This window comes from Pimephales promelas, chromosome 3 (assembly GCF_988280905.1).
Source record: "Pimephales promelas chromosome 3, fPimPro1.hap1.1, whole genome shotgun sequence".
Lineage (NCBI taxonomy): Eukaryota > Metazoa > Chordata > Actinopteri > Cypriniformes > Leuciscidae > Pimephales > Pimephales promelas.
The window spans coordinates 21,296,848-21,324,334 of NC_142771.1; the positions used below are offsets into that span (position 1 = coordinate 21,296,848).

General features: G+C 36.4%; 2 protein-coding genes across 7 annotated transcripts; one reads left to right on the forward strand and one right to left on the reverse strand.

Annotated features, from left to right (window-relative positions):
- Positions 1-715: 715 nt before the first annotated feature.
- emp2 (epithelial membrane protein 2) lies at positions 716-16,942 on the forward strand. The gene is made up of 5 exons (XM_039687652.2): positions 716-856; positions 14,480-14,594; positions 15,137-15,233; positions 15,323-15,463; positions 16,580-16,942. The coding sequence occupies exons 2-5, from the start codon at positions 14,517-14,519 to the stop codon at positions 16,750-16,752; spliced, it is 489 nt and encodes a 162-aa protein (XP_039543586.1). The 5' UTR covers positions 716-856; positions 14,480-14,516; the 3' UTR covers positions 16,753-16,942.
- Positions 16,943-19,016: 2,074 nt separating this feature from the next.
- On the reverse strand, positions 19,017-27,482 carry atf7ip2 (activating transcription factor 7 interacting protein 2). 6 transcript variants are annotated; one of them, XM_089128477.1, is made up of 12 exons: positions 27,349-27,482; positions 26,521-26,585; positions 24,613-24,744; positions 24,374-24,460; positions 24,102-24,181; positions 21,709-21,764; positions 21,557-21,615; positions 20,104-20,146; positions 19,978-20,024; positions 19,820-19,883; positions 19,665-19,723; positions 19,017-19,577 (listed from the first exon to the last, which is right to left on the reverse strand). In XM_089128477.1, the coding sequence occupies exons 2-12, from the start codon at positions 26,581-26,583 to the stop codon at positions 19,185-19,187; spliced, it is 1,083 nt and encodes a 360-aa protein (XP_088984603.1). In that variant the 5' UTR covers positions 26,584-26,585; positions 27,349-27,482; the 3' UTR covers positions 19,017-19,184. The 6 variants fall into 6 exon arrangements, with proteins under 6 accessions (XP_088984603.1, XP_088984605.1, XP_088984604.1 ...); XM_089128479.1 differs by lacking the exon at positions 27,349-27,482 and adding an exon at positions 26,903-26,989 and having other exon boundaries at positions 21,709-21,761; XM_089128478.1 differs by lacking the exon at positions 27,349-27,482 and adding an exon at positions 26,903-26,977.
- Positions 27,483-27,487: the final 5 nt, after the last annotated feature.

Sequence of the window (27,487 nt, forward strand, 5' to 3'; positions counted from 1 at the left end):
AGCCAGAATCCAGGGATTGTAATGCAAAAGGGAGGAGCACACAGGAAATGAAAAGACACAAATATTTGCAGATGGCTGCAGATGGCATAAAACAATGCTTTATATCAATATAGCCCCGTTACATAATAAATATGCACAGTGGAACTACAAATATACACTGTTCTTGTCTATTGACGTACTTATAGGCATTGTAGTAATTGCATATCTGGAGAACCATCTGGACGTCCACAGAAGCAGCTTCTCAGAAGAACAAGGGAGAGGTAGCTGAGTATTCAGTGGCTGAATTTGGGGGTGAAGCCGTGTGAGTAAATCTCCTTACTCCACTCTTCCTGCCGCTGGCCTCATTCTCAGTTCCTGCCAGGAACAGGCTAAGACTTTCCTCTGCACTCTTGGTCTTCTTTAACACCACAGAGAAACACACATAAACCACCAACCAAATCTGTCAAACTCTCTTTCGAGAACATGTGAGAATGAGAGGGAAAATAGATGCACAAGACATTTTGAGCAAGCTGTTTTAAGAATAAATGACATGTGATGTTGACTTCTGAAGTCTCAAACCTTTAACAGATTCAAAAGGAAGCATTCCACAAAGAGTTTAGTACATAATGTCAACACCTAATGCTTCCAGAAAAGCTTCCCCTCCTCCCTTCCTCAGCACAGCATGTATTGAGTTCCAGACCACACCCAACCAGAGTTCTGGGCAGTTCAGGTTTTGGAGAGGAGGAGCTTGCACTTTTCCCCTCATTTCACTACTACTACATTTACTCTGCAGTCACGTTTGTATCTCTTCGTATCCACATCTGGCTGTCCTTTCCAAACTATACAAAATTTGACCCTTTTAGGCTCCTCTACAGCGGTGAGTGTGAATCATAAGTAACTTTTTCTGCATGCAAACAGTTTTTAGGTGAGTGATGTAACTCTTAGAGAGCATCACAGCATCTCAGATGTCTAGAAAATACTGTCTGGAGTCAGTAGACAGTTGAATTATTGCTGTCTAAGAGGTTTATGTATGTGTTTGAGAGTTTATAGCCTTTTAAACGGAAGAGAAGAGTTTGTGAGAAAAGGGGCGTTGGCGGTGATGCTTCACGGATGAATCACCAGCTTTTACTTATTACTTAGACATGTTTTGTATACTTGTAATCTTTTTATTATACTCTGAAGCAAGTGGGAGAATCTAGATGGAGTTCAGGTTTTACATTAGAAGAGAAAAACTAAGTTTTGAAAAAAACAAAAATTATCTAGTGGGCTACTTAAATCTTCAGCATTAGTTCTCATGTTTGGCGGCTGTGCATTTTAAAATCTTTTAGAGTGAAGAACCACCAACTTTGTCGCCTATATCGCCCCCTGGTGAAAGTGTTTTATCTGTCAATATAGCAAATATTTAATAAACAAATGTTCCAGTTAAAAGATGCTGTAGATGAAAAATAAAAGTTTTGTGCTTTCTCATTGGCACATTCCAGCGTGTTGCTCGTGGGTTTGGGAGGTGGGGAGTGTGAAGTGTGTTCATGAGGTGCAGCCGTTTTCACTGGACTGGATTTCCGGATGCCCGTCTGCTCTGCTATTACAACACAAACACAGCCGCAGTGAGTGCTATAATTCAAACCAACCTATCAAAAGCCAAACCGCTCGAGGAAAGGATATATGCACAAGCCTTTAAAACACAGGATGATTTATACTCTGGCCACCATGAAAACTCATATCCACCGTTATTTGAAACATATTTATCATTTTACCCACAGTTTGTGTGGAAGTCCAACCTTTCCATACATCACCCACGCCACAACTCTGTTGTGGTGGCCATTTTGCACCAACTCCTCTGTTGAGAGTCTGTATTAGATGATGGCTTTTTTTTTTCTCCATGTATTAATTTTCCATGCAGCAAAAGTGAATGATTTTTCCAGTTGCTTGTTGACTAAGTTGTTTCCAACCTCAGTTTCTTTTTCTCTTTTGCGTCTCTGGTTGATCTAACTGATGCCACTCAGAAATGTGCTGCTTGCAGGGCTTTCCACAGAATAGGTGGCGGGTTTTGTTTGCGGATGCGCTGTTTCATTACAATGCATGCTGTCAGTGATTGGATCAGGAAATGCCTCTCCCTTTGGCTGAGGCTAAGCCCTGGATACTTTTTTTTTTTTAAGCTCAGAGTGACCGAGCTACAGTTGATTTTTTCCATATAGTCATAGATTTCTTTGTAAGAGACTAAATCCCCCAAACATGTATCTTTTTTTTTTAAAATCAAATTCGCAAAAGAACACCATGTGTTAAATGTGTTGTGCATTGTCCACATGCAAACATAATAAGCATTAGATCTTTCAAGGGATAGTTCACCCAAAATCCATTTATTTACTCACTCCAATTCATTCCAAACCTGTATGAAATTCTTTTTCTCTGCTGAACACAAAGAAGATATTTTGAAGAATGTTGAAGATATTTTGAAGAATAACTTCCATATTATCTTTTTTTCTACTATGGAAGTCAATGGTGACCATCAACTGTCTGGTTGTAAGTGATGACAAAAGTTTAATTTTTGGGTAACAACACATGATTCTGAACTTTAATTGAAGGGAGACTGTAATGGGCCGAGAGACGTTTCCAAACTCTATTATTGCTTCAGCAAAACTATAAAAGAATTACAAACTATTTCATCTTTCCATGGACTGCTATTGTGAGGATTCGGTAGATAATATCAGATTATTGGAGAGTTCTCTGGAAAATAATGTGGTAAAATGAGAGATAGAAAATGAAGCAGTCCTCTAAAGATGTTTCTATTGACTTGAGGCTTTGTAATCTTTATTTGTTTTCACCAATTACAGAAAGAATAACACTGAAACTCATTCCTCTCTGGTTGAATCCAGGGTCACTGTTTTTTCACTGACAAAGTGGCATGGAAAATGTGTGAATCGTAAAACCAGTCTGACTCTTTGAGTCTGGGATGTTATGATGTGTTTGGATGTTTTTGGGATTGAGACAATGAGTTGCACATGTGTTGCTGTGAATTTTGGTAGCCAAGTGTGCACAGGGGTGACATTTCTTAAGCTTAAAGACGCGTTAGCATTAAAATCTACGAGGAGGTCTTATGAGATACCAGACCAGTTTCAAACACAAGAACAGTGTCATGTCCAACAGTCACATTTCATACCTCTAATGTAAGAGAGGAGAAAAGAAGGGACATATCTCCTTTACAGACATGAGAGTGGGATTTGATCATATGGGTGTGTCTGTATTGTCATGCCTTAAAGGTAGTGTTTTAGCAGTCTATTTTCAGTCAGAAATGACATTTTATTGAATTTGGAGAATCAATGGGAGTGTGCCTGAGTAGTAATGTTCATGTTAATGCCAATAATCAATAGCCTATACTTAAACCTATAACATCTTTCGAAGGAAACACTAAAGTCAATGTCAATTAATGTCTAATCAATTTTGTGATTTTAAGTACTGAAAAGTATAGTGTAAATTCTGGATTTTGAGATTACTAATATTGTGAAAAAAAAACATGGCATAGGGTATAGGGTCAGTAAGATTTATTTGGAAACTTTTATTTGGCGAGGATGCATTAAATTGATCAAAAGTGACAGTGATTATATCACTATTTCAAATACTGTAAGTGGTGTTCTTTTGACCTTTTTTATTCAAGAACCCTGAAAATATCATAGTTTCCACAAAAATATTAAGCAGCACAACTGTTTTCTACATTGATAATAATGATAAATGTTTCTTGAGCAGCATATTAGAATATTAGATACTGAAGACTGCAATGATGCTGAACATTAAGCGTTGACATCACATGAATACATTTCATTATATCAATTATTTAAAATTTATATTTCACAGTATACATTTTTTACTGTAATTTGGATCGGATAAATGCAGGACTGTGCATAAAAGACAACTTTAAAAACATTTTAAAAAAATCTTACAGAGCCCAGAGTTTTGAATGGTAGTGTTTATGGTAGTTTTAGCACACTTAAGATTTAAAACTTGCTGCTTTAAGTGCACAGGAAGCAACAAGAAGCTCTTTGGGAGTAACAAGAGTCCTCTCTTCATCCCTTCTGAAAGATCAAAGAAGCTGGGAATCTGGACAGTGTGTAAATGCATTAATCATGGCCGCCCTGATTCTCAGGAAGAGAGGTTGTCTGGATGTAGCCGCTGGGTTTCGGCAGCGTGTCTTTTGACAGATCCATGTGGGAGCCGTTACTCACGCTGGCGGCGTGTCATCAGTGGAATGCGATGTGAAAACACAGCCTGCGGCACCTGAGCGCCATTGCTCTGTGGTAGAGCCACAGCAATGAAGATGAAAGCCTATCAGCTCCCAGTGCAGACTTTCAACCCAGCAGGCCACGCCAAGAGCCGAACGGGACCCTACCGTGTGTGAATGAGGTTCCTGCTGAGATCAGCTGTAGCAGGAACACATGTGCCGTGCCAAAATACACTCCTTTTACAAAATGAGGAATCTCTTGTGCCAAAACTGCCCGGTGTTGAAATATCAGTGGAGAAGCAGGGATGTTGAGACCTTAAGGCTTCGTAGAAGTTGTGTTCACACTGTGCCCATCATTTTTGCTGTGAGCTTGTTTTGCTTTTTTCTTTCTTTTTTAATGTGTGTCCATAAGTACTTGTGTGTGGGGCTTAAAATGCTTTATAGACGATACCCAAAACCAAGCTTTGTTTGTTCAGTACATTTAACTTCATTTCAGGCATCCTTCCAAAGGCAGCGATTCTGGTTTTTGTGTTTTTCTCCAAAAATAAGCCTTGTGTTCCCATTATATTTTACAAGCTTCAGCGGTGCAACAGGGTTTGAAGAGTAAGGAAAAGACAATCAGAGATATTAGTAACAGATATGATTCCTGGCGTGTGTTTAGAAGTGCATAATTTCAATTTCTTCGACATATTTAAGGTGTAGTTGTTAATTTAAAGAGCCATTTCCATCTGAACTGACTCAAAAATGACTTGTTTTAAGTGTGATTTGGTGTAGTGAGTTTGATTCAAGAATATTGAATAACATGTTTGAATTAAACCAAAATATGAAAACAGGTCATTTGTAAATTCACTCTTTTTAAATGTTTCTTATTGATCTTATTGTGAAAAATTGATTAATGCATATCATTTTTTAACATTTTAAGCAAAAGGTCATAACATGGACCTTCCAGTGAAAATGATGTCATAGTCCAGATCTCTCCAATAATTTGTCCTGCATCTCACAATCGACTGAAATCTCATTTTCAGATCTGCCATCCAATCAACAAACGATACAGAACCAAGTCCCCACTCATTTTGTCTACCTGCTATGTTTTCATTAGGGAAACTTTAAGACATGTCACATGACTTTTTAGGTTAACCGGCAAAACATGCTATTATGACTTTGAATTATGTCATAAAATTTGAAGGGGTGGGGAAAGTTATTCACCAATGCATTGCAATCCTTCTTCAAATTCTGAATTTGATTTCTTAAAGTGATTTAAAATGTTTTAATAAGAAATTTTCACTATTGTTAAATCTGCTTAAAAAGCAGCTAAAATAACAACAGTCAAACCCAAACATGACAATTCTGTCATCATTTACTCACCCTCATGTCATTCCAAATCCTGTGTGTCTCTTTTGTCTTCTGCTGAACAAAAAGACGTTTAAAAAAAAAAAAATGTATACAGTGGAAGTCAATGAGGTCCAATGTTGTTTGGACCCCAATGTAGTATCTTCTTTTATGTTCCACACCGTATATGACAAAACGACCATTACAAATTTGTCCTTCATATCAGAAGCATTGAAGTATGTCAGAAATAGAATGGGTCATTAGTTTACAGTCTGGAATTTGATGAGTCACTTCGCGCCATGCTGTATTTAGTGTAGACAGCATCACTAATGATGAGTTATAATTGATTTTTGTCATGCCTCGTGCACCTGGTGTAGACAGAGTGTTACACGCCCAAGATTTAACATTATATGGTAAAAAAGTAGAATATAATTCTCTAGAATAGTAGACAAAGAAAACAAAGGGAAAGTATGGTGCCATTATTCTCCATCACGTGAATGAAGTGGCACAGTTGAGTCAAAGATGTGTGGCAGAGGTCTGTTTGTTTCCTTGATCCTTGTATCGAATTACAACACATACCCCAGATTTCAGATTTTAGCTACACATTACCCAAGATGCCACTGACGGAAGAATGTGTGAAAATGCTTATCTTGATGTTTTGATGTGTGAACTGCAGCCGCCGAATGTTACAAGACGCCTGTTAGGAAATAAGTTAGTTAGGAGCAAGCAGACACATTTCAGCTGCTTGTGCTTAATTTGAACTTTATTGAGCAAGAACGGGGCTGTGTTTAATTTACAACTGTATTTTAAAACAAATGCCTGTCCCTGATAGGATAAGCATGAGTGCCTCAGTGGATATGAGTGTGTGAGAATGCATTGATCTTAATTAAATAATTGTTTATAGCTTTAAGAAAGCCTAGCACTTTCCTGAGAGATGAATATGTTGTTTATCCATGGCCGTTAACCTTCACTATTTCAGAGAACGGTTCTTTTTAGCTCCTTTCCCTTTTATCTTGGCAGTGAAGGACGTTTTAAATGAAAGGCGTGTACGGGTTGACTCCACACTAAACTCATCATCATTTCTGCCTGTTTCTGATCCATTGCACTTTTTTCTTCCCTTTTATCTGCATTCTTTCAGATCTCGAAGTGTTAGTTGGTCTCAGGAGTGTGAAACGACCCATGAATGCTTTGTTACTATACCTTTGGGATGACATTTGAAACTGCCGGCCATGTCAACCGACACACTTAAACATTCCTCCTGAAATCCCTCGTTTACTTTGAGGTTTTCCCTCTTGCTCAACGCCCAGTTAGGGTCAGGCTAGGTCAAACTGGGTGGTAGTGTGTTCTGCAGTTCACATTTGCATGTTTTTCTCATCATTCATGGATTTATTTAACAACTGTTGTATTATCTGTACTTCATGAGCACAATATGCACCAACTCTTAACACTTTGGATTTCAGTTTCACTCAAAGATTTGAGTAGAGTTAGGGATGTCATGTTGTTGAGGAACATTCCTTTCCCTGAGTTCACTCTGCTTCTGTTTAAATGCAGTAGGAGACACAATGACGCACAATGAAGTGGGAGTAATTGTTGGGTCGTCTGTGCGGTAACTGCTGCCTTTGACATCACATCTCAGGATAGTCACTATGGCATGTTGTTTTTGCGGTCAGAAAACTCAAGGCAGGCTGAGTCCCCTCAAAAATGCATGTAACAATGAAAATTATAAAGGTGACATTTGCTTTAATCCATTGACCTATGTGCATAGCTCAGATGCAACTGCAAATATAATGTAAAAACTATATTTTGAAAGTCATTTTATAAATATTCAATAAAATATTTTCATTGTTTTTAAACATCGAAAACATATAAAACATTTTCATAACGCATTGTTACGAGAGAGTAATAATCAGAAAATATAATAATATTAATATTTAAAATAATATCATATTTTACTGGTTTCAATAATCAATTTATATAATCTGTTGTTTTTCAGACCACATTGACTTTCATTTTACGGTTGAAATATTCTTGGAACATTCAGGTTTGGAAAAACACGGGGATATCACTTTTATCTATCCCTTTAAGACAAGCACAATTGAAGCAGTTCTGGTGATATTTTTACTGAAATGATTCCCAAATGAATCAACATTTAATCAAATCAGAATTGAAATAAATCTGTTAATCAGTGCTGATATCCTAGTCATACCGTAATTTACATGCCCTGGATTAAATCCACAAAGTTTTGCTAGGTGGCATTGAAGCTTTCCTTCTCATCTCAATCATTTGTTCCATGACTGCAGTTTCTGTTTTCAGCAGTGGCCGACTTGGAAGCTTGCTGGGGACTGCGGCTTTTATGAAAAAATGACATTAAAAGTGAAACTTAAGTCAGCGTTTTCCACCAAGCTTAGGGGAAATGAGCAGGGGCTTCTTAGTGTCTACACACACACACACACACACACACACATTTCTCCAACAGAAAGAAGTCGACATGGCTTATCTGCTACCTTAAAATGCTGACTCCAATTAATTTACTAATGATGTGCTCTGAAAACCTCAAAGCTTGGAGGTTTGGCTGTCATTATCACCCCGTAGGATCGTACATAGCAAACTGAAACTCCACGGCCAGTTTCCAAGACAAACGTTCATAGGTTTTTGTGTCTCTGTCTATATAAACTTTAACGGGGCCTCAGCCCCCCAACTTCGTTTTGAGGCTGAACTAAAAGCTGGATTTTTTTTTTCTTTGTCTTGTGCAGCTGTGGTACAGATGTCTGTGATTTGTGATTTAACTTTAGCCTGACTGATTGGTCTAATGTAGAGAACTGACAAATGTATTCATTAAAATGGTTAGCCACACTCAAAGCCACACAAGGTGTTTAGATTGCATTTATGTAATCCCAGTTGTTGCAGTTCTGTTCTTACTTGTTTTATATATATATATATATATATATATATATATATATATATATATAATATTCCTTTAAACGATGGATCTGGATTATGTATATTTTGGAATATCTAAAATTAATTGCAGTGAAATTGGATATATAACTTTACAAAAAGGTTAAATAAACAAATTTAAATAAGTTATTATAGCACGTATTATGTCCGTTGCGACTGAAAAGCGAGTATTTTAATGTTCATGGATTGGCCTAATTTACTTCCAATAAGTGCTTCACTGTAACTAAATTGTAAATTGAATCCGGATTATTTCTTTAAAGGGGTCATGAACTGCATAATTTTGAACTCTCTGATTTGAATGCTCTGTTTTAAGGGGCGTGTCTGCTGCGTGTCTTCAGTGTAAACGCCCACTGCTGTGATTGGCTGACATCTTTGCCGAAGTAATACATTCCGAACTCTCTCGAAAACTTTTAGCACTTTTTACTATTATAGTTCTCAAGGGTTAATAATAGTGAAATGTATTGATTATAGCATTGTATTTAGATCTATTTAGATTGTGACATAAAAGGATGCAGAGGATGAGCAATGGTATCCGATCACAGACATGTTAAACGCATGACTACATCTCGTCATTTCTGCAGTCTCACGAATGCTTTCATCAAGACTAACAGGGCCAACATGACGTGACGGAAACAAGAGATTTGTTGATTACAACGGGGGTTTTGGCGAGTCCCTGATAAACTCACACAGTTTGATTGACAGCTCCAGCAATTGGCTTTATGCCCAGCTGCACTACTTCCTGAACTTCAGCCAGCTCCTTGTTTCCTGTCTGCCATTATTGGCCAAATTGATTAATCCAGGTGTGCCTGACCTCAGTAGTCATGGCAACAATAATCAGACACACCTGAATTAATCAATTTGGCCAATAATGGCAGACAGGAAACAAGGAGCTGGCTGAAGTTCAGGAAGTAGTGCAGCTGGGCATAAAGCCAATTGTACCTAAATAATGTGTTCTTTGATCGCTTTCTACATATACGTTTTTATATTATTACAGATTAAATAATAATTTTAATATTTACTGATAAAATAACATATTATTTTCATCCTACTAAGAGAGAAGCAATTTGAAGTTGACAGTTTAGTCACTGGTTTGATTTACACATACACAGACAAAGAACATTTGGCTGTATATGAATAATCATTACATATCAGAAATCACTGTTAGACACGTACACTGTAAAAAAATATTTTCATGATTTGTAATCACAACATTTTTTCTTTTGTCAAATCAACTTAAATAATTTATGTAGTTCATATAACATAATATTTTGAGTTTCTGGTGGTTAAATTAATCTCCTTCATTGTATTAACTCAATTTTTCCATTTCAATGAACTTAAAATTTTAAGGCAACCAGCTACTTCATTTTATAAGTTAAACCAACAATATTTTATTACAGTGTACATTTCAAACTATCTCTAACAAAGCAATTGTGACACAGTAAAAATTTTTTTACTAACGTAAGTGTGTTGCGCTGTTCCTGTCGGATCCAGAAGGCACAGTATAGTTTTTTAACTTCAGTCTCCAAAAATCCAGCATTAGAAGAGCTTATGCAGAGACTGTGTTTTTCCACAACCTGGCACTGCACAAAATGTTGCACCCTTCAAAGGCGTGTTTATTGCTTAGTTGCTCAATCTAGTTTTAGTAACACACATGTTGTTTACCTATACTTGTCATGCATGAATATCAAATATCTTTGACATCATAGACACATTCCCAGATGAGTCATTTTGTCAACTTGGTTTTAATAAAGGCTCTTTTTGGTTTTCAGTTCTGAAACTTACAGAATATCCTTATAGTATGATGACCTCTTACATGTCCAAAGCTCAAAGAAAATCAGATTTCTCAATTCATGACCCCTTTAGGACCCGTGTGGTTGTGTATTGCCGCATTTGAGGATTACAGGTTCACAGATGTGTGAAAGCTGAGGAAAATCAACTGTGAAGCTGATTCTACTCTTGCCCTTGGTCTCGCTGAACCTCTACAGTAGATCTTTTGTTCCTAAAAGGCCTGAGGGGACCGTGCACAGACGTTTATCCCTCTGTGTAGCCAACATACAATTTTCAGTATGTTCTTCCTCATGTATCCTGTATGGTGGGCCTGTTTAGTCAAAGGGTTTCATTTTCCCTCAATTCTTAACCATTTACAGGAATTTCCTCCTCAATGTCCCACCATTTAGAGAGCTACTGTGACACAAACGACAAAACACTAGTTCTCTGTGTATTAAATGCCACATTTGTGCCATTATAAATTTCAGCAGATTAACAGGCGCCTCCCAGAAGCTCTTGGAAATGCATGGGTTCCAATTGATACTGATGAAAAATACATAAAGAAATAGCCTATTTATTGATATTATTTAATGATATTTGTTTCATATACATTTTTAATATTTTAAAGTTGTGATGAAACAGAAGTGTGGCGACAGATTTTTTTTCCCCCAAGCCCATTCTCACCCCCAAGGCGTCACTTAACTGACGCCTTGGGAAGCATTTGGACATGCTTTAATATCTGCTGCTTTAGGCGCCCTTTAGCGTCAGTTAGATGACGCCCTAGGATCGCGTGTACCCTACCCCCACCCCACACCTAAACCTAACCGCGTCCTCTAACTGACGCTTTCCTTTAGCGTCAGTTAGATGACGCCGTAGGATCGCGTCATGTAAGTGACGCTAAAGGGCGCCTAAAACGTCAAATATTGAAGCATGGTCAAAGGTGACGCCTTGGGGTGAGAATGCGTTGGTATGCAAGTGCGGATTATCGGAAAAGAAAAAAATACAGGGCGGTGACTTGAATCTATGCATCAGTTTTTGATTGGATGTTGAGACGAGTGTGTTGCTCTCAAAAGAGGAGGAGGATCAGCGTTGCCAAGAATTGGGCTACTTTTACACTGTTGCCGCAGGTTAAAGCGACACCCCCATCCCTGGGACTCGATTTTTACCCCCAGGAACTTGATTTTAATTTCCCACACCCGGCGATTGGGCTAGTTTTGGCCGTGATTGGGCAAGTCCTGAATAGCCCTAGGGCGTTTTTTTAAGCATACCTGAAAACCCTGAGGCAGATGAAGCTTGTCGTGAGCTAAATTTTTGAACGATTGGAAGTCCTGTATACATCACCAAAAAGAAGTCTATTACATTTTGATTAAACATTATGAGCAGGGGTCGGTTCTTGGACCCACAAAGGACAGTGGCATAAAGTGTATAAAATTGAAGAAAAATAGAACAATTTAGAAAAAAATGCCTTGTGTTTTATCTGTACTACTTTTGCCGTCTCTTTTGTTAATTTTCATCTTAAAGTCTTCAAAAAAAGTTTTAAAAAAGTCATACAGTTTGCACTATTGCCACAGAATGATCTGCTCAACACATTTGTTAGTTGAAATCACAGATTTTTTGGCAGCTTGTTTTGAGATTTTCGTCTCCCATTCCTCTTCCTTTGGCTCCTCCCCTTCCAGGCCTCTACGCCTCTCAGTACAACACAGGAAGGCAACTGCAGAGAAAAATAAGAACATGTGTGGACCGAGACAATGATGCACTACAATTTAATGAGACCAGCCTCCCACTTTACACCCTACAGAGACAGACAGCTAATGTACAGCCTGGGGGATGAAGGTCTCCAGAGGATTTCTACTACAGCCTCTGAATAAATGACCAACATGCTCTGTCTTTATTAAAGCCTACGCTTAATTCGGTTCCCAGTACCTTCCCTGACCTTACAAGAAATTGTGAAAGTTAAAAAAGAAGTGATTATTCAGGCTTGTGATTGTAGAGACTGCTCTGAGAAAGTTGAACTAGATGAGCGTCATCCTGTATCCTCCTCCCACATTAACCATTTTCCCGCCTAAACTCTGCATTGCTGAAATGCCACTGTGACTTGAAAATAAGCAATAGATATAAAAGCGAGAATTAAATGTTTATTGACCACAAGTGAGGACAAATCCAAAACAACAGGTGAAGTGCACAGAATCTGGGTGACGCAGGGACGTTGAAAAGGCAACCCGATCAGCCGTGAGGGTGTAGTTAAGGGTACAATCCAATGGTCTGTATGGACGAATCACAGAACTTCCAGAAGGAAATAATTCCACAATAGCAGTTTAGGAAACTCAGGAAACAACCTGACATTTACATTTACATTTATTCATTTAGCTGAAGCTTTTATCCAAAGTGACTTACAATTGTCAGAGGTTGCAAGCCTCTGGAGCAACTAGGGGTTAAGTGTCTTGCTCAGGGACACATTGGTGTCTCACAGTGGATTCAAACCCGGGTCTCTCACACCAAAGGCATGTGTCTTATCCACTGCCATCACCACCTCTGACAACACAAGACCGCACATAAGGCACATATAAAGGCAATGCTGATAGATAATTACGCAGGTAATACTGGTAATCAGCGGCCACACCCACACAAACACAGGGGAAGAGAGAGAGACAGTGAATTCATGAACCATGACAGCCACACCCTGTGTCCCACATGCCTTCTTAAAGGGACAGTTTTCCCACAAATGAAAACTCTGCCATTAAATGCATGTTGTTTCAAACCTGTATGACTTTCTATCTTGTACACCAAAGAAATTTAGCAGAACGTCTGGGTTGTTTTCCATACGGTAAAACTGAATTGTGACTTTTCAAACTCTAAAAAGGACAGGGGAATAAAACTGTATAAAAGCTTAATAAAAGTAGTCCATGTGACCTTGTGACATTCAATATTTTTCTCCTTTTGTGTTTTATGACTTTCTATAATGGATAAGATAAAGTCATAACAGCATCCATCCATAAAATACATACATACATCCATACAATACATACATTACATACATACATACATATAGCCTACATGCATGACATACATACATGCATACATTACATACATAACATACATTCACACAGAATTTACATACATACATACATACATACATAACATATATAACATACATACATAACATACATAGTGCTGAGGTGATTTTGTCTTTTATTTTATCTTAAAGTAGTGAGCATTAAAACACTTCAGTGCCAAAAAACAAAACAACTTACACCCACTATTCAAGGTGAAAGGTGGAAAAAGCCATTCATAAATGGCTCGAAGAATCTGTGGTGCAGGCTGAGATGTATAGGCTGTCTATATATGGCTGTACTGCAGTGAATCATGGGAAGCTAAATTAGCAGCCGACTCCAAGGCTCATGTGTGTGACGTACTGTAGGCAGAACTGCATTTTTCAGAAAAACCAGTGTGAGGTTTTTAACATATCTACTTGAACAGGGATGGAAGTTTGTTTCAGCCACTGAATAAAAAAATGAATAATTGCGACTTTTTATCTCACAATTGTGACTTTTTTTCTCACAATTGGGAGTTTACATCTTGCAATACTGACTTTATAACTCATAAATGAAATTCTGACATCTTTTCTCAGAATTGTGAGATATAAACTCGCAATTGTGAGTTATAAAGACAATTCTAAGGAAAAAATAGAATAGGTTTTCAGAATAGGTTATATCTCACATTTCTGACTTTATAACATGCTTTTGCAACTTTATATTAATCAATTTTGACTTTATATCTCGCAATTCTGACTTTATGAATCTCAAATCATGCTAAAAAAAGTTTTTTGAATAATAATATAAAATGGTTTTAATCTGCATTGTTGTATTTATTTATTTTACTGTTAAACATTAGTGCAAGGTCTATCAAGTGTGCTAAACAAAATCAGGTAATTAATAAATAATAAATAATTTAAAAAATAATGTTTGTTTGTTAATTTCCTATCATTGGTGTTCACTGTTCTAAAGTAGTATTTTTACAATACAATTAGATGTGGAAAAGTCTTCCAAGGTCAAAGTTCAGAGTAAAAACAAGAGGCTGTTCAAGTGGACACATGGTGATTTTCCCACCAAATCCAGAGAATCACTGTTTACACTATTATTGCTCAAATTCCAGTTCCAGTTCCAGTTCTCATGAGTGTCAGTGTATTCATTCAAAAGGCTGTTTAATATTCATGTGTTTTCCTTGTTTTTACAGATTCTACTGCTTTTGATTTTCTGTTCCACCATCAGCCATGTTGATTATTTTGGCCGCCATCATCCTCTTCCACATCACCTCCGCAATACTACTCTTCATAGCAACCATCAGAAACGTAAGTTGATTTTTCTTTTGTCTTTTTAAAATTCATCTGCTCTTACTGCTCATTGTTCGTGTTTAGGATTTCAGCAAAAAATCCTAGCAAAACTCTCGGAAATAAACTTTGGTGTTTAAGTCATCCAGTAAAATTATGTTTTTTTTTTTTTTTTTTTTTTGTAAAAACCATTATGTCTATGGAGAGTGCCCACAAAGATAGTGAAACCATATGTGTGTGTCTGTGTGTGTATGAAGGTATGTATGTGTATAAAAAAAAGTACCATATGCTCACCAAGGTTGCATTTATTTGATCAGTAAAAATATTGCAAAATATTATTACAAATCAAAATAACTGTTTTTTATTTGAGTATTATTTTAAAATGTAATTTTATGTGATGACAATTTTCAGCAAGTAGCTAAATAAATGCAGCCTTGGCAAGCAGATACTTGTTTCATAAGCATAACAAGATTGCAATGTTTCCAAACTTTTGACTGGTACATTGTGTTTATTTGATATTATATTATATAAAGTAAAACTAAACCATTCTCCGTCTTTTCTAGAAATGGTTGGTTTCGAACAACAACTTCGCATATCTCTGGTATGAATGCAATGACACAAACTGTCATGATATAAAGAACAGTGCAACCTCGGATGCAGGTAGGCATAGATTATCATAAAATCTAAAAATTGAACCAGTATTTATTTATTTTATGAAACGTGTGTCAAGTTCTCTTCTTCTTTATCAGCCTATCTTCAGACTATCCAGGCCACCATGATACTGGCCACTATATTGTGCTGTGTGGGTTTCTTTGTCTTCATCCTTCAGCTCTTCCGTCTGAAGCAGGGGGAAAGATTTGTCTTTACGGCCATCATCCAGCTCTTATCTGGTGAGTTGCCCAAACTATACATATATATATATATATATATATATATACCAGTTTGTACCATATATGTACCACTACATATGTATACCAGTTAACATATATATATATATATATATATATATATATATATATATATATATATATATATATGTGTTAAATCATCTTTATAATTTTTTTATGTTAAATCATCTTTATCATCACATTTACGATTTCTCAGTTATTACGATTTCTCAGTTATTGTATATATGTACTATGCAAGTTAGCTGGTCATTACACAAGTTAAGAGAGGTCTTGAATCACCTTGAAGTGGGTGATTTTGTGACAAAACAATTATTTGACATGCAGTCACTTTTTTTTAGTCTGTAAATAGCCCCAATTTGGAAAATGTTTGGGTGGGGCCCGACTTTATAACCCCATGAAACACCTTGATTGTATAGTCTTGAAATTTCACAAAATCCCTCATTTAAATAATTGAAGGGACATACAAATAAAAAGGGCATTTGTAATGTGCTGAAGCTTGCCTTTATGATAAGCAGTTGACCAATACCAACAAACTTGTCACAGCACAATCAAAGCACATTGTGATTTCGGAAGGAGGGGCTTTATGTGAAAAAATAATGTTTTTTGAACATTCGCCGATGAAAACCTGATCTAGTTGGACCAATCAAGACTTTGTAAAAGACTCTTGTGGCTTTTATAAATATCTTTAACTACTATGTATTACTAACATTTCATGAATCATGTGATAAATTGTATACACACAGAACATGTTTTATTTGTATTTTAAAAATACAGCGATAATTTGTGTAATCAATGATCTATAACTACACTATTGACCCTTCCCTTAAACATACCACCAAACCTTTGCCTAACCTTACCCGTATCCCACCTCTATAGCTGCAAAAGTGTTTTGCAATACAATATGAACACAATAAACAGTATTTTTTTTAATACATTGTACTGTAGTTAAAGGCACCTAACATAAAGAGTGAGCAATGTTTTATTTGTTGAACCTGTAAATGCCACATAACAGCCTGTGAAACTGAAATGGCAATCAACTGGAATGCAACCAACCAACCAACCAACTCTAAATGGCCTCTTTTTTCTTTACTTCCACAGCCTTCTGTGTGATGACCGGTGCATCCATCTTCACAGCACAGCACTCAAACTTAAACACAAATCTTAAATTTGAGAATGGAGAGTTTGGGTACGCATTGGTCGTCGCCTGGGTCGCCTTCCCCATTACATTTCTGAGCGGCTTGATGTATCTTGTACTAAGAAAACGCAAATAAAGCGCAACACACCACCTCGCTAGCTGCCACCAGCTACAGCCTTAGCCAAGAGACTTTTATTTGTAATGATACTTGTTTTTATATGTAGATGAAATACTTGCCAATGTTAGAATGAAGTAGATAACTTGTAATATTAATCACTGCATACTGGAAACCTAATTAGATTTGATTCATAGTAGCCTATGTCACTTTTCGTTTTAAAAAATCTTTTTGTGTGTTCTACCTGCCCAGTAAAATAAAATAGTGCTGTGATTTAGAGTTAAAATAGGGAGTGGAAAAAGACACGAGTGGGAGATATATTTATAACATGGAACCACTATGGGCTCGACGTGTATTTACTCAATACATGGTGTGATATTGGCCTCATACTGTAGTAAATAACATGCTATAGTGTGATGTTTCCTGGTCATTATACAGTATGTGCTTGGGTAAAAAAAGTAAGTTTGCTGAGCACTATATCATACTTGAAGCTGAACAAATTGTCAATATTAGTAGCACGATATGTTCTCGTGTATAGTTGTTTTTTTTTGTATGATAGTTTTTTAGTGTTGACTACTTATATTGCATGTTTTTATTTGTTTGCAGCATTTAATTTGAAATTATTATTAACACAAGTACAGATCTGTAGTTCTTTAGGCATTGTGTTTGATTGGGACACTCGGGATATGCGTCATATTCATGCAAATAACCTGAAGATGATGGTGTTGGTGAAGCACACCAATGGGTTCAGCTTTCCTGTCTTGTATGTAATCTTTTCATCCTCAAATCTGCTATGGAATAAAAAGCATTTAGCTAACATTATTTAGGCGAAAGTGAAGTTAAGCTGTATTTATTATGACTAACTGCATTGTTGCTGTTAATATATATATATTTTTTAATGAAGTATTATATAAACAGACCTGAACATTTTTGTTTAATGCTGACTTTTCAGAAGGTCTTAATGAATATTAGTGAAGGCTTTTGTAATTGGAATGAAACCACAATGTGGCAGCTTTGTTTTTTTTAAACGTCTGCTGACTTGTTCAGGTCTGCTCTGTTTCTGGAGACTGATCCCCACCAAGGGCTCAATATTGTTCTTTTTTTAATCAAATAAATGTATTTTACATAAAAAAAAAAAAAAAAAAAAACGTTTGAGACTCTCTTTCTGTTTTGGTGTACAGCAAAATACTGCTGGGTCATTCTCAAAATATGGTGACAAATATGATCCAAGACAGTTGGAGAAATGGTTTGACTATAAAAAAATATATATTGCTCAAAAAAATAAAGGGAACACTTAAAAAACACTTAAAAAGTAAAAACAAGAAAAAAGTATTTAATAAGATTATGTCATTCATTCAGATCTATGATGTGTTATTTTAGTGTTCCCTTTATTTTTTTGAGCAGTGTATATATATGCATTTTTTTTTTTACTTATTTTTCTTCTCCAGGTTAAGCATAATACCTTCCAGTGTCTAAAAGTAATTAAATAGTTTAATTAGAACATTTAATACCTATTCCATTTTAGGATACACCTTGTTGTGGAATAATACTTTCCAGACATTTCCCATTCTCAAAACATTAAGTAAATATTTTTCTATTTAGATGTCAATAGTGCAACAATGTTTAATGTTTGCGTGAAAGACTTCATCTGGATAAATGAATTTCTGTAGTTGGATGATTGTATTGATTTTAGTCAGACAATGCTATTTGTACCATCTGAGGAAAATTATATTTTATGGAAAGTTCCTCACTTCATCTGTGAAATAAATTAAAGATGAAATCAAGATCTAAATAAATACCAAACATCAGCTCTTATAGCAGAAAATGGAACAAAGCTGAATTCAAGACTTCAACATTTATAAAGTCATGAGTCTTTCTGAGACTAGTAGACTCAATGAACATTGGCTTTAGTGGTATATTTTCATTCGAGCATGAAGTAGAATCCTCAAATGCAGTCATTACAGGAAACAAATGTTGTCTCAAATAATTTTTTGCACGTTAACAATCAGATTTCACTCCCGTCTATTATAGCTAGTGATTGCTTTGTTGACTCATACCGCTGAAGACTTCATATTATGAAGGCCAGAGGCAAATGAAATCATTTTGTAATTTTATAACCAATAAAAACAATACAATACTACAGCTTTTTTTCCATAATGGTTCTGTGGTAGTGCCTTTCAAATATAACACGGAGGACTTTCAGGGCTTTCTGACATTTAGAAGAACAAACGAAAACAAACATATTCTCTTGTCAGAGAAAGAAAAACAACTAAAATACAAAAAAGGAGAAAAACAGCAGCTTCAACTTTATTTTTACTGAACTCAACATCTTTTGAGAAATTTAAATCTTAAAAAATGAATTATTCCATATTTCAATATAAAGAGTCCCTTTCATCCTACCTGAATTCTAATATGAACAAGGGTTCCGAAAAACTAGAGAATTGTTGCCAAAATCATATTTGTCCTGGTGCAACAGTACCTATGTCACTGTACGGCCCATAACGTCCATATATATCCTTCCCCACAACAGTAAAACACAGTCGTTTATCTTTGCAGTCAGACACCTTGCAGGCCATTGGAAGAGGCATGGCCTTGATCACTCCGAGGCACTTCCATTCTGAAAAAGTGCAGTTTTTGTGTTCATGGGAAACGTAAATGTAGTAGCAATCCATCTCAGCTGCGTGGGGATCTTTCGGTTCAACGTTCCACGCGATGCCTAATTCTTGTCCAATCCGAGCTAGTTTCAAATCCAGCTTCTGGGGCAAATTATGAGAGGCAGCTACAACCGGAAGCTCCTTGGGGAACGGGGTGTGCGGAAAAGGATGGAGTTTGGAGAGCCAGTCCTCCTATTAAAGAAAGGTATAACTGAAATGTTATGGCTGTTATGACATAAAATTTAGTGGTGTAGTAGCACATACAAAAGAATTGCTTACCTTTTCCGACAGTACTGGAGAAATGACACGGTTCTCCTCCATAACACTCTGATTTTCTTCTGTTCATTTAAGAAAATTACAGTAAAAAAGACTCGAAGACTTGTTGATATTAAGAAAAAAGAAAAACAAACATGATAAATTACATGGAATCATACCTTTTATGGCTTTAGGTGGCGTACTTGAGGGTTTTGATGGCTCTGGTTTAGAAGGTACCAATTTCTGCAGAGCACAAATGCGAAAACAAAACTAGTAAGAAACAGTCTGAAAATGTTGCAGAATTTGAGAGAACCCGAGAGAGAGCATGATGACGTACCTGATCTGGTGGCTGGGTAAGCTGACTCTCTTCTTTCAGTCTGGCAGCTGAACCAGAACAAAAACACATCATACAGTCAATACAATTGTTTATAAAGTAATTTGATTTGAATTCCAGGTCAAATACCTCTGTCTTCCTCCGTAAGGTCAACAACCTGTTTCTTAGACCGCTGAAATGAAAAGAGAACGGTTTTCAAATTTGAAGTTTATATATAAACAATTTAAATAGAACTTTTCCAGTACAAATGGGTGAATGCACTTCAAGATCTGCGTCTTTGTCTTGTGGCATTCCACAAGGATCCATTTTGGCACCAATCTTCTTCTCACTTTACATGCTCCCATTTGGTCAGATTAAGAGAAATTATGAAATTTCCTTTCATTGTTATGCAGACGACACCCAGTTATATCTACCCCTAAAACCAACTGTCCCTGCTGCTGTTGGTAGGCTGGTAGAGTGTCTCGGGGAGATAAAAAAGTGGATGTCTGCGAATTTTCTGTCTCTAAATGAATCTAAAACGGAAGTGATGTTATTTGCTCCTTCTGAGTCTGCAGACTTAGCTAAAATAGAATTAGGTACACTATCCCCTTATCTGAAACATCAAGTAAAAAATCTAGGTATAACTTGTGATAGTGCTTTAAGATTCGATAAACAGATCAATCTAGCAGTTAAAACGAGTTTCTTCCAGCTAAGATTAGTTGCTAAAATTAAGCCATTTGTAGCACAGAAAGACCTGGAAAAAATGGTTCATGCGTTAATTTTTTCGAGACTGGACTATGGAAATGCATTGTACTACGGTGTTCAACAAAAAAGTTTACATAGATTACAACTGGTACAAAATGCAGCCGCTAGACTCCTGACAGGCACTCGAAAATTCGAGCATATCATTTCAATATTACAAAAACTACATTGGTTGCCAGTGCCATACAGGATAAATTTTTAAATACTTTTATTTCGTTTCAAAGCATTACACGGTCTTGCCCCTACTTATATAGCGGATCTTATCCAGGTTCATAAACCAAAAAGAACCTTGAGGTCAGAATCAACGAATCTCCTGGTGGTACCGCGAACATTCAGGAAACTGAGAGGAAACCGTGCTTTTACAGCAGCTGCCCCCAGGATGTGGAATTGTTTACCCCAATATATTAGGGAATGTTCCTCCATCAATGATTTTAAAGGTCACTTAAAAACGTACTTTTTTGCATTAGCGTTCGACTGTCCATGAGTACGTTGATGTAATAGGTCGATGAGTACGTATTGGTGAAATTGGTTTTTATTGAGAGGTTGTGATGTCCATAGAAAGGCGTAGAATTTAACTGTGATTCACTGATTTTTTTTATTTTTTATTTATTTATTTTTTTTTAATCTTATGTACAGCATGTTATGTACAGTTTAATTTTATTCTATCGTATGTACAGCACTTTGATCAACTCCTGTTGTATTATAATGTGCTTTATAAATAAATTGAACCTTGAACCGTAAAATGTATTGTCTCCAGCACGGTCTGGCCATGTCATCGCAAATCACATAAGACATATTGCAAATCTTATACAAGAACAAATATGTAATGAATGATAGTTACCAAACTCTGCCAGAACCCTTCCTTTGGTCTTCTCAATGTAGACATCACACAGTCGTTGACTATTAGTGCAAAAACAATAATTTTAATCTGTTGAATTACAAACATTTGACATTGTTGAAGCTAGAATATTATAATGATGATAGCAACACGACCTGCTGATGACACTGAAGCGTTGTCAATGAAACTGCCTCCGTTGACTGAACTTCTGCTAAAAAAACAAAAATATTGCATGAAATTAGAATTCTGCACCCCAACAAGACATTGAAAAGTGAAGTATAATTTCTACACTTTTTTGGACGATTAAATTGTGCATTCCCACTTCACCTTGTTTTTACATTTTATTACCCAATACTCACTTAAAAATTCATCTTTAAAAACATTTGCCAAATGCAAATCACAAAATAATATCCACTTTCATGCTGTACATTATAATGTTGTGATGCCTAAATTCAGTTGTATAGAATTGTATTTAGTGGTTTTATTTCATACCAAAAAGACTCAATTTGGCGGTCAGTGTTGGGAGTGACGCATTACAAAAGTAATACATTACAGTAACATATTACTTTTTGCTGTAACGCAGTAGTGTAAGGCATTACTAATCAATTTTCAGTAATATTCTACTCGTTACATGTTCAGTCAGGCTTGTATTACAGTTGTATTACAGTGTATTTTACTTCTTAAAGGCAACAGACTATGTTAAAGTTTTAAAACAGACTTTTTGTGCCAGTTCAGAGCGGTCGCGTCTGTAACATTGTTTTTTCCTCATAAATGCGAACACGAAAACTAAAATGCCAACCCTTCCTCATCCGATTTGCGCAGTGTAATTAACAGAATTACAAAAAAATATATTTTGCCTCCTATTTTTTTTTGTCATGCATGAATGTGTGTCTTTTCCCTAATATTAAAAATAAAACATAGACTGATATTTGTCTAATGTCTGTCCTTTAAGGAAGTAGCCTATATACGTTTCAATGCATGTATTTTCTGAGAATTTTTATTTCAAGTTTTGACTGCAAATGTCATGTCCATAATGCTGGACTTCCCCAATTTTAAATAATTTATCCTCAACTAGTTTTGTGGTGTAGGTCTACGTATTTTATAATGTTAACTTCAAATAATACTAAAATAGCCCAATTTAAAGATAAGGCAGCATTGGATCTGGACGGTAAGGAGAATAACGCTGGGAGTTGGAAGAGGTGTGTCGCGATTCTGTAGGTTCGTGGATCTGAGTCGTGTGGCGAATCGCGATTTCGGTTTCATATTGCATATCGTTACAGCCCCAAAGTTAAGTACTACTTAGTTATTTTGGTGAAAGTAACTCAAAAGTAATACATGAGTAATGTAACGCATTACAATTCTGAGACAGTAATATTGTAAGGTAATGCATTACTTTTAAATAACAGTAACAAGTAATACCTAATGTATTACAGTTTGGAAGTAACTTGCACAACACTGTTGGCGGTATTGGCCAGAATTCGAATTTTGCAGCATCTCTAGCAGACAAATCAAACATACAATGACTGTTTACATGTGCACATGACATGAGTAAACCTCTTCATTTTACATCAAAATTTCATTATTCCTATTTATTTGCTAAGAATTGTGCTTATTTTTACCACAATTATTCATACACCCCAAAACACAGGGCAGATTGCATACAGTAGGTGTGTTACTGGCCAAGCCCTTCCAGCGCACATGGCATTTTTTTCTGCATTTGTTTTTTTCAATGACGCCCCTAAATATGTCTCCATATCAATGTTTTCAACAATCAATATACTTCCTTATATTGATGCACACAAAATTATCAGAATTCATGAAATTCATCCAAACACAATGTAGTACACTTACCTTGGTTTTATTCAGATTTTATTATTCAATGTATTACTATTATATTTAAATCACTATAATGCAGTGTTCTACGTCTCAGATACATTTAAAAACAGTAGAGCCGAGCTAATCGAGTTTCTGTCCATCACACTTGAGGTCTTACAGTGAATTGTGATTGTGGTAATTCAACAATTAAGCAGATGCCTAGAATAACAAATAGCTGTAATCATTGCTTTGAATGAGTGTGGTTTGTTGGCCTTGGTACACAAACATTAAGTGGCAATGAATGTCTTTCCAGTGAAGCACACTAGTTTAAAAGGCTGCAACAGCCACAAATGAAAGCGAAGTAACGCCACTCGGCATGAAGCATCTCGGGAACAGAAAAGAAATGGAAAGGTGCCAAGACTGCAGCCTTGAATCATTACTGAATTTAAAACAACCAACCGAAAAGCAAAAGATCCACAGGGGACCACTGAGATGATTTCACATTATTCTATTAGAATATCTTCTGATTAGACAGTAAATGGAATATTTCAGTGATTGTCATTCAAACAGCAGACTCTCTGCCTCATTTTCCTAACAGAATTTGAAAAGCATCAGTCTGCAGCATAAGTGTATTCAGTTTCTATACCAAAATGAACAATGATTTTTACTAAATTGGTGGCATGCATGTTTTATTAATGAAGCTTTGTAATATGCCGACAATACTGCAGCATACCTGGACATATAGATTATTGGTTCGGCTGGAGAGATGCATCGCTGTGGATGGTCAGGCGGAGGACTTAAAGAAGGGGGAGACTGTTAAAAAGATACACAGTGATGGTTTATACATAATAAATACCTCAATAAAAGACAGATTTATACATTTTTTTCTTCAATTATGATAATCAAACCAAATCAATCTTTGAGCTTAGCGCTTTGAGTTTGAGAAAGGCGCATTACAAATAAAATGTAAAATTATAATTATTCATCTCATAATCTAGTTCATACCTGACTGTGAGAAATCCCTATGGATCTGAATTTTCTGATATATGCAAATACTGCATCTCCTCTTCGCTTTATTTTCTTTACATGGGCCTGGAAACAAAAGAGGTTTGAGTTTGATTTAGAAAATGCATATGGTGTTTATGGCATTCAGGCCTGCCGGGCACTACAGTTTAACACACATATTGTCCAAAAATGCAAATGACATACTGAAGTCCACAGAAAAGGGCATTCTGGTCACTTACTTCCAGTTTCTTGATTCTGGCATCATATTTGGGTTCACTATTCACCACACTGATTCTTTCCATCAAATTCTTCATCTTGAGGTCAGACTGCTCCACTGCAGTCCCAACCTTATCTGATATTATTTTTTCAACCTATCAAAAAACAGATCACAACTGGAAGAGATGAAATGCAATTCTGACAAGTGGAAAGCAGGTTTGTGCACCATTCAGAATTGAAGTAACAAAAAAATACATGGATATTTGATTAAGAACCTAGAAATTAGTACTGTAACTTTTGCATGCTTCATTCTGCTGCTAGGCTAATTACTTTCTTTGTTGTAACAGTCTAACTCCCATTTCACAGACAAGGCTTAAGCTTGCACTGGCATATATTAAAATATGTCAGTACCATTGTTTTGTCTCAAGTTGCACACCAGTAATGTTTTTTTTCCTAAGACAAGTTTATAAAAGTACCTTAAAGGTGGGGTGGGGAATGTGATTTTCTTTTTTGACGATTTTTACAAAATCACTTGAAATCCTATTCCTAACCCACTTACAGCCAATTATTTAGAAGCCTTAAATGAAAATTACTGAGAAGATCTACATATATTTAGACATACAGGAAATCGCAATGGAAGACGATTTCGATATTTCTAAATATGTTTAGTGAAAGGTAAAACTTCCGAAATCTCTGTATAAACCATGAGTGACGTACACGCGCAAGCGATCACTTCCAGCACATGCACAGACTGAAGCGCCCATGCCGTAAGATCAGTTGGACATGGCTGTGGTTACACGAGGTAAAAACGATACTGTTCGTTTTCTCACAGAAACCGCTCGCTTCGTGTCTTAGGCCATCAACGTGTACTTACATTTACGAGTCATTAAATCATGTTTAATTTGGACTTCTCTGTGCATGCTCGTTGAGGTGAACCGAGGGAGGACCCCCTAAACCTGCATTATATGACTGTTAGACAACAACGGTTTGACCGAAATATATCAAAATTGAAAATACTGTGGAAACAAAGACACCTATATCTTGGATGCCCTTAAGGTAAGCTAAAACATATCAAAAATTAATTTCAAAGTGAACTATCTTTTTTATAATTTAAATGTCTTTTTTTAATTTAAATGCCCTATTTGCATCCTTCGGATGAGATCTCAGGAGGTCCTTGAAAAAGAGTAGGGGTTTTGCCAATTGGCCTCTGTCCATCATGGCCTCCTAATCATCCCCTTATATAAATACTGATTGGCTTCATCACTCTCTTCTCTCCACCAATAAGCTGGTGTGTGTGGTGGGCATTCTGATGCAATATGGCTGCCATCACATCATCCAGGTGGATGCTGCACATTGCTGGTGGTTGATTCCCCCTTCCATGTAAAGTGCTTTGAGTACCCAGAAAAGTGCTAGGCCAATATAATTGTAAAAAATTATTATTATTATTATTATTAATTGAACAAAGGCCTAATCCTGGCTTAGTCTAAGGCTAAGCCCTGTCTGTGAAGCCGGGCTTAAACGTTACCACTTTTTGAGATCCTGTATTGAAACTAAAATCTTTTTGATTGCTGTTTTGTCTTTTGACTGTACTTTACTTTGACTGTACAAATGAATGTCCATCCATTAAATAAATAAAAATTCTCAGTAATTCAGATAATAAATGCACATTATAGAAAAAACACGTTTGTGTAACTGTATGGGATTTCTTAGAATTGCAATTCAGTAAATTATTATTCAAATTCATAATCAACACCCTTTGAGTTGTAGCCAATTCAATATTCATTCCAGCTCAATAACTAAAAGGATAATTTTTCACAACCGTAAATTTAAAAGTGCAATACAAGTACTTTCATTTTTTAAAAAAGCTTAACGTTATTGAAGTAGATATTATTGTTGAAGAATAACATGCAAAAGGACGTAAACAAACTTGCCTCGGACCGAGGGATCTTGTTCGGTCTCTGCCATGTTTCCTCTTCATTTCTGCTCCTTTTCATAACTGAGATATAAAAATGTAAAGCATATTTCATTTCGAATGATTCGCGACAACATATTATAATGAAAACCAAACAAATTAGAGATAGAATTAATCATTTAGTTACTTCACCGCCGTCAACATAAACATTTGCACTTCGTTTGAGATTAACCAACGATTCAATCGTAGCCGTTTTATTTATCTTTACGAATACAAGCATTTGGTTCAAAGCAGGTTATCGAAGATAACCATATGCTTTTTATAATTCAAAATCAATGAATCAATGGGCTTTTGATATATAAACATCCAAAAAGGAAACAAGCAATCCGGAAGTGACGTGCCTAAACAGTATATGGCAACAAGATCGCCACCGATCGCCACTTATCAGCGCTAGCGACACTTCCAGCTGCACGAATGGTAGCTAATGGCCTTTTCTATGAATCGCAACGCAAGCTACATTCGACTATGGCGAACCAGAAGCCCCTGTTGCCACTGACAACAGCAGCTAACACTGCTGCTAAAATTTACTCCACTATCCTGGTTAGGAGTAAACAATGGGATGTCCAACCAATGTGCAACCCAAATGGTTTACTAAATCGGCTGGCCTTGAAAGTATACTTTCTATGATCATGCAGGCATATTTTAACGCGTTTTCGAAAACACTGACTCTAGCGCTTGCCATACAACACGCGTAATAAACTCCAAACAGAGCCCGCGAACGTAATCGGTGACACCGCGTGCGTTCCCTTTGAACAGAAAAATAAAATAAAAATAAAAAACAACCCACCTGAACAGAATGCCGAATTTGAAGTAGCCAGTTGACAGCTTATTGTGTATTGTCCCTGTGCGGGATTTCCTGCTACTTTAAATAATATAAGTCCCTGCCAAGCGATGCATGCTTTGTGAATGAATCGTTTTTGAGTCGG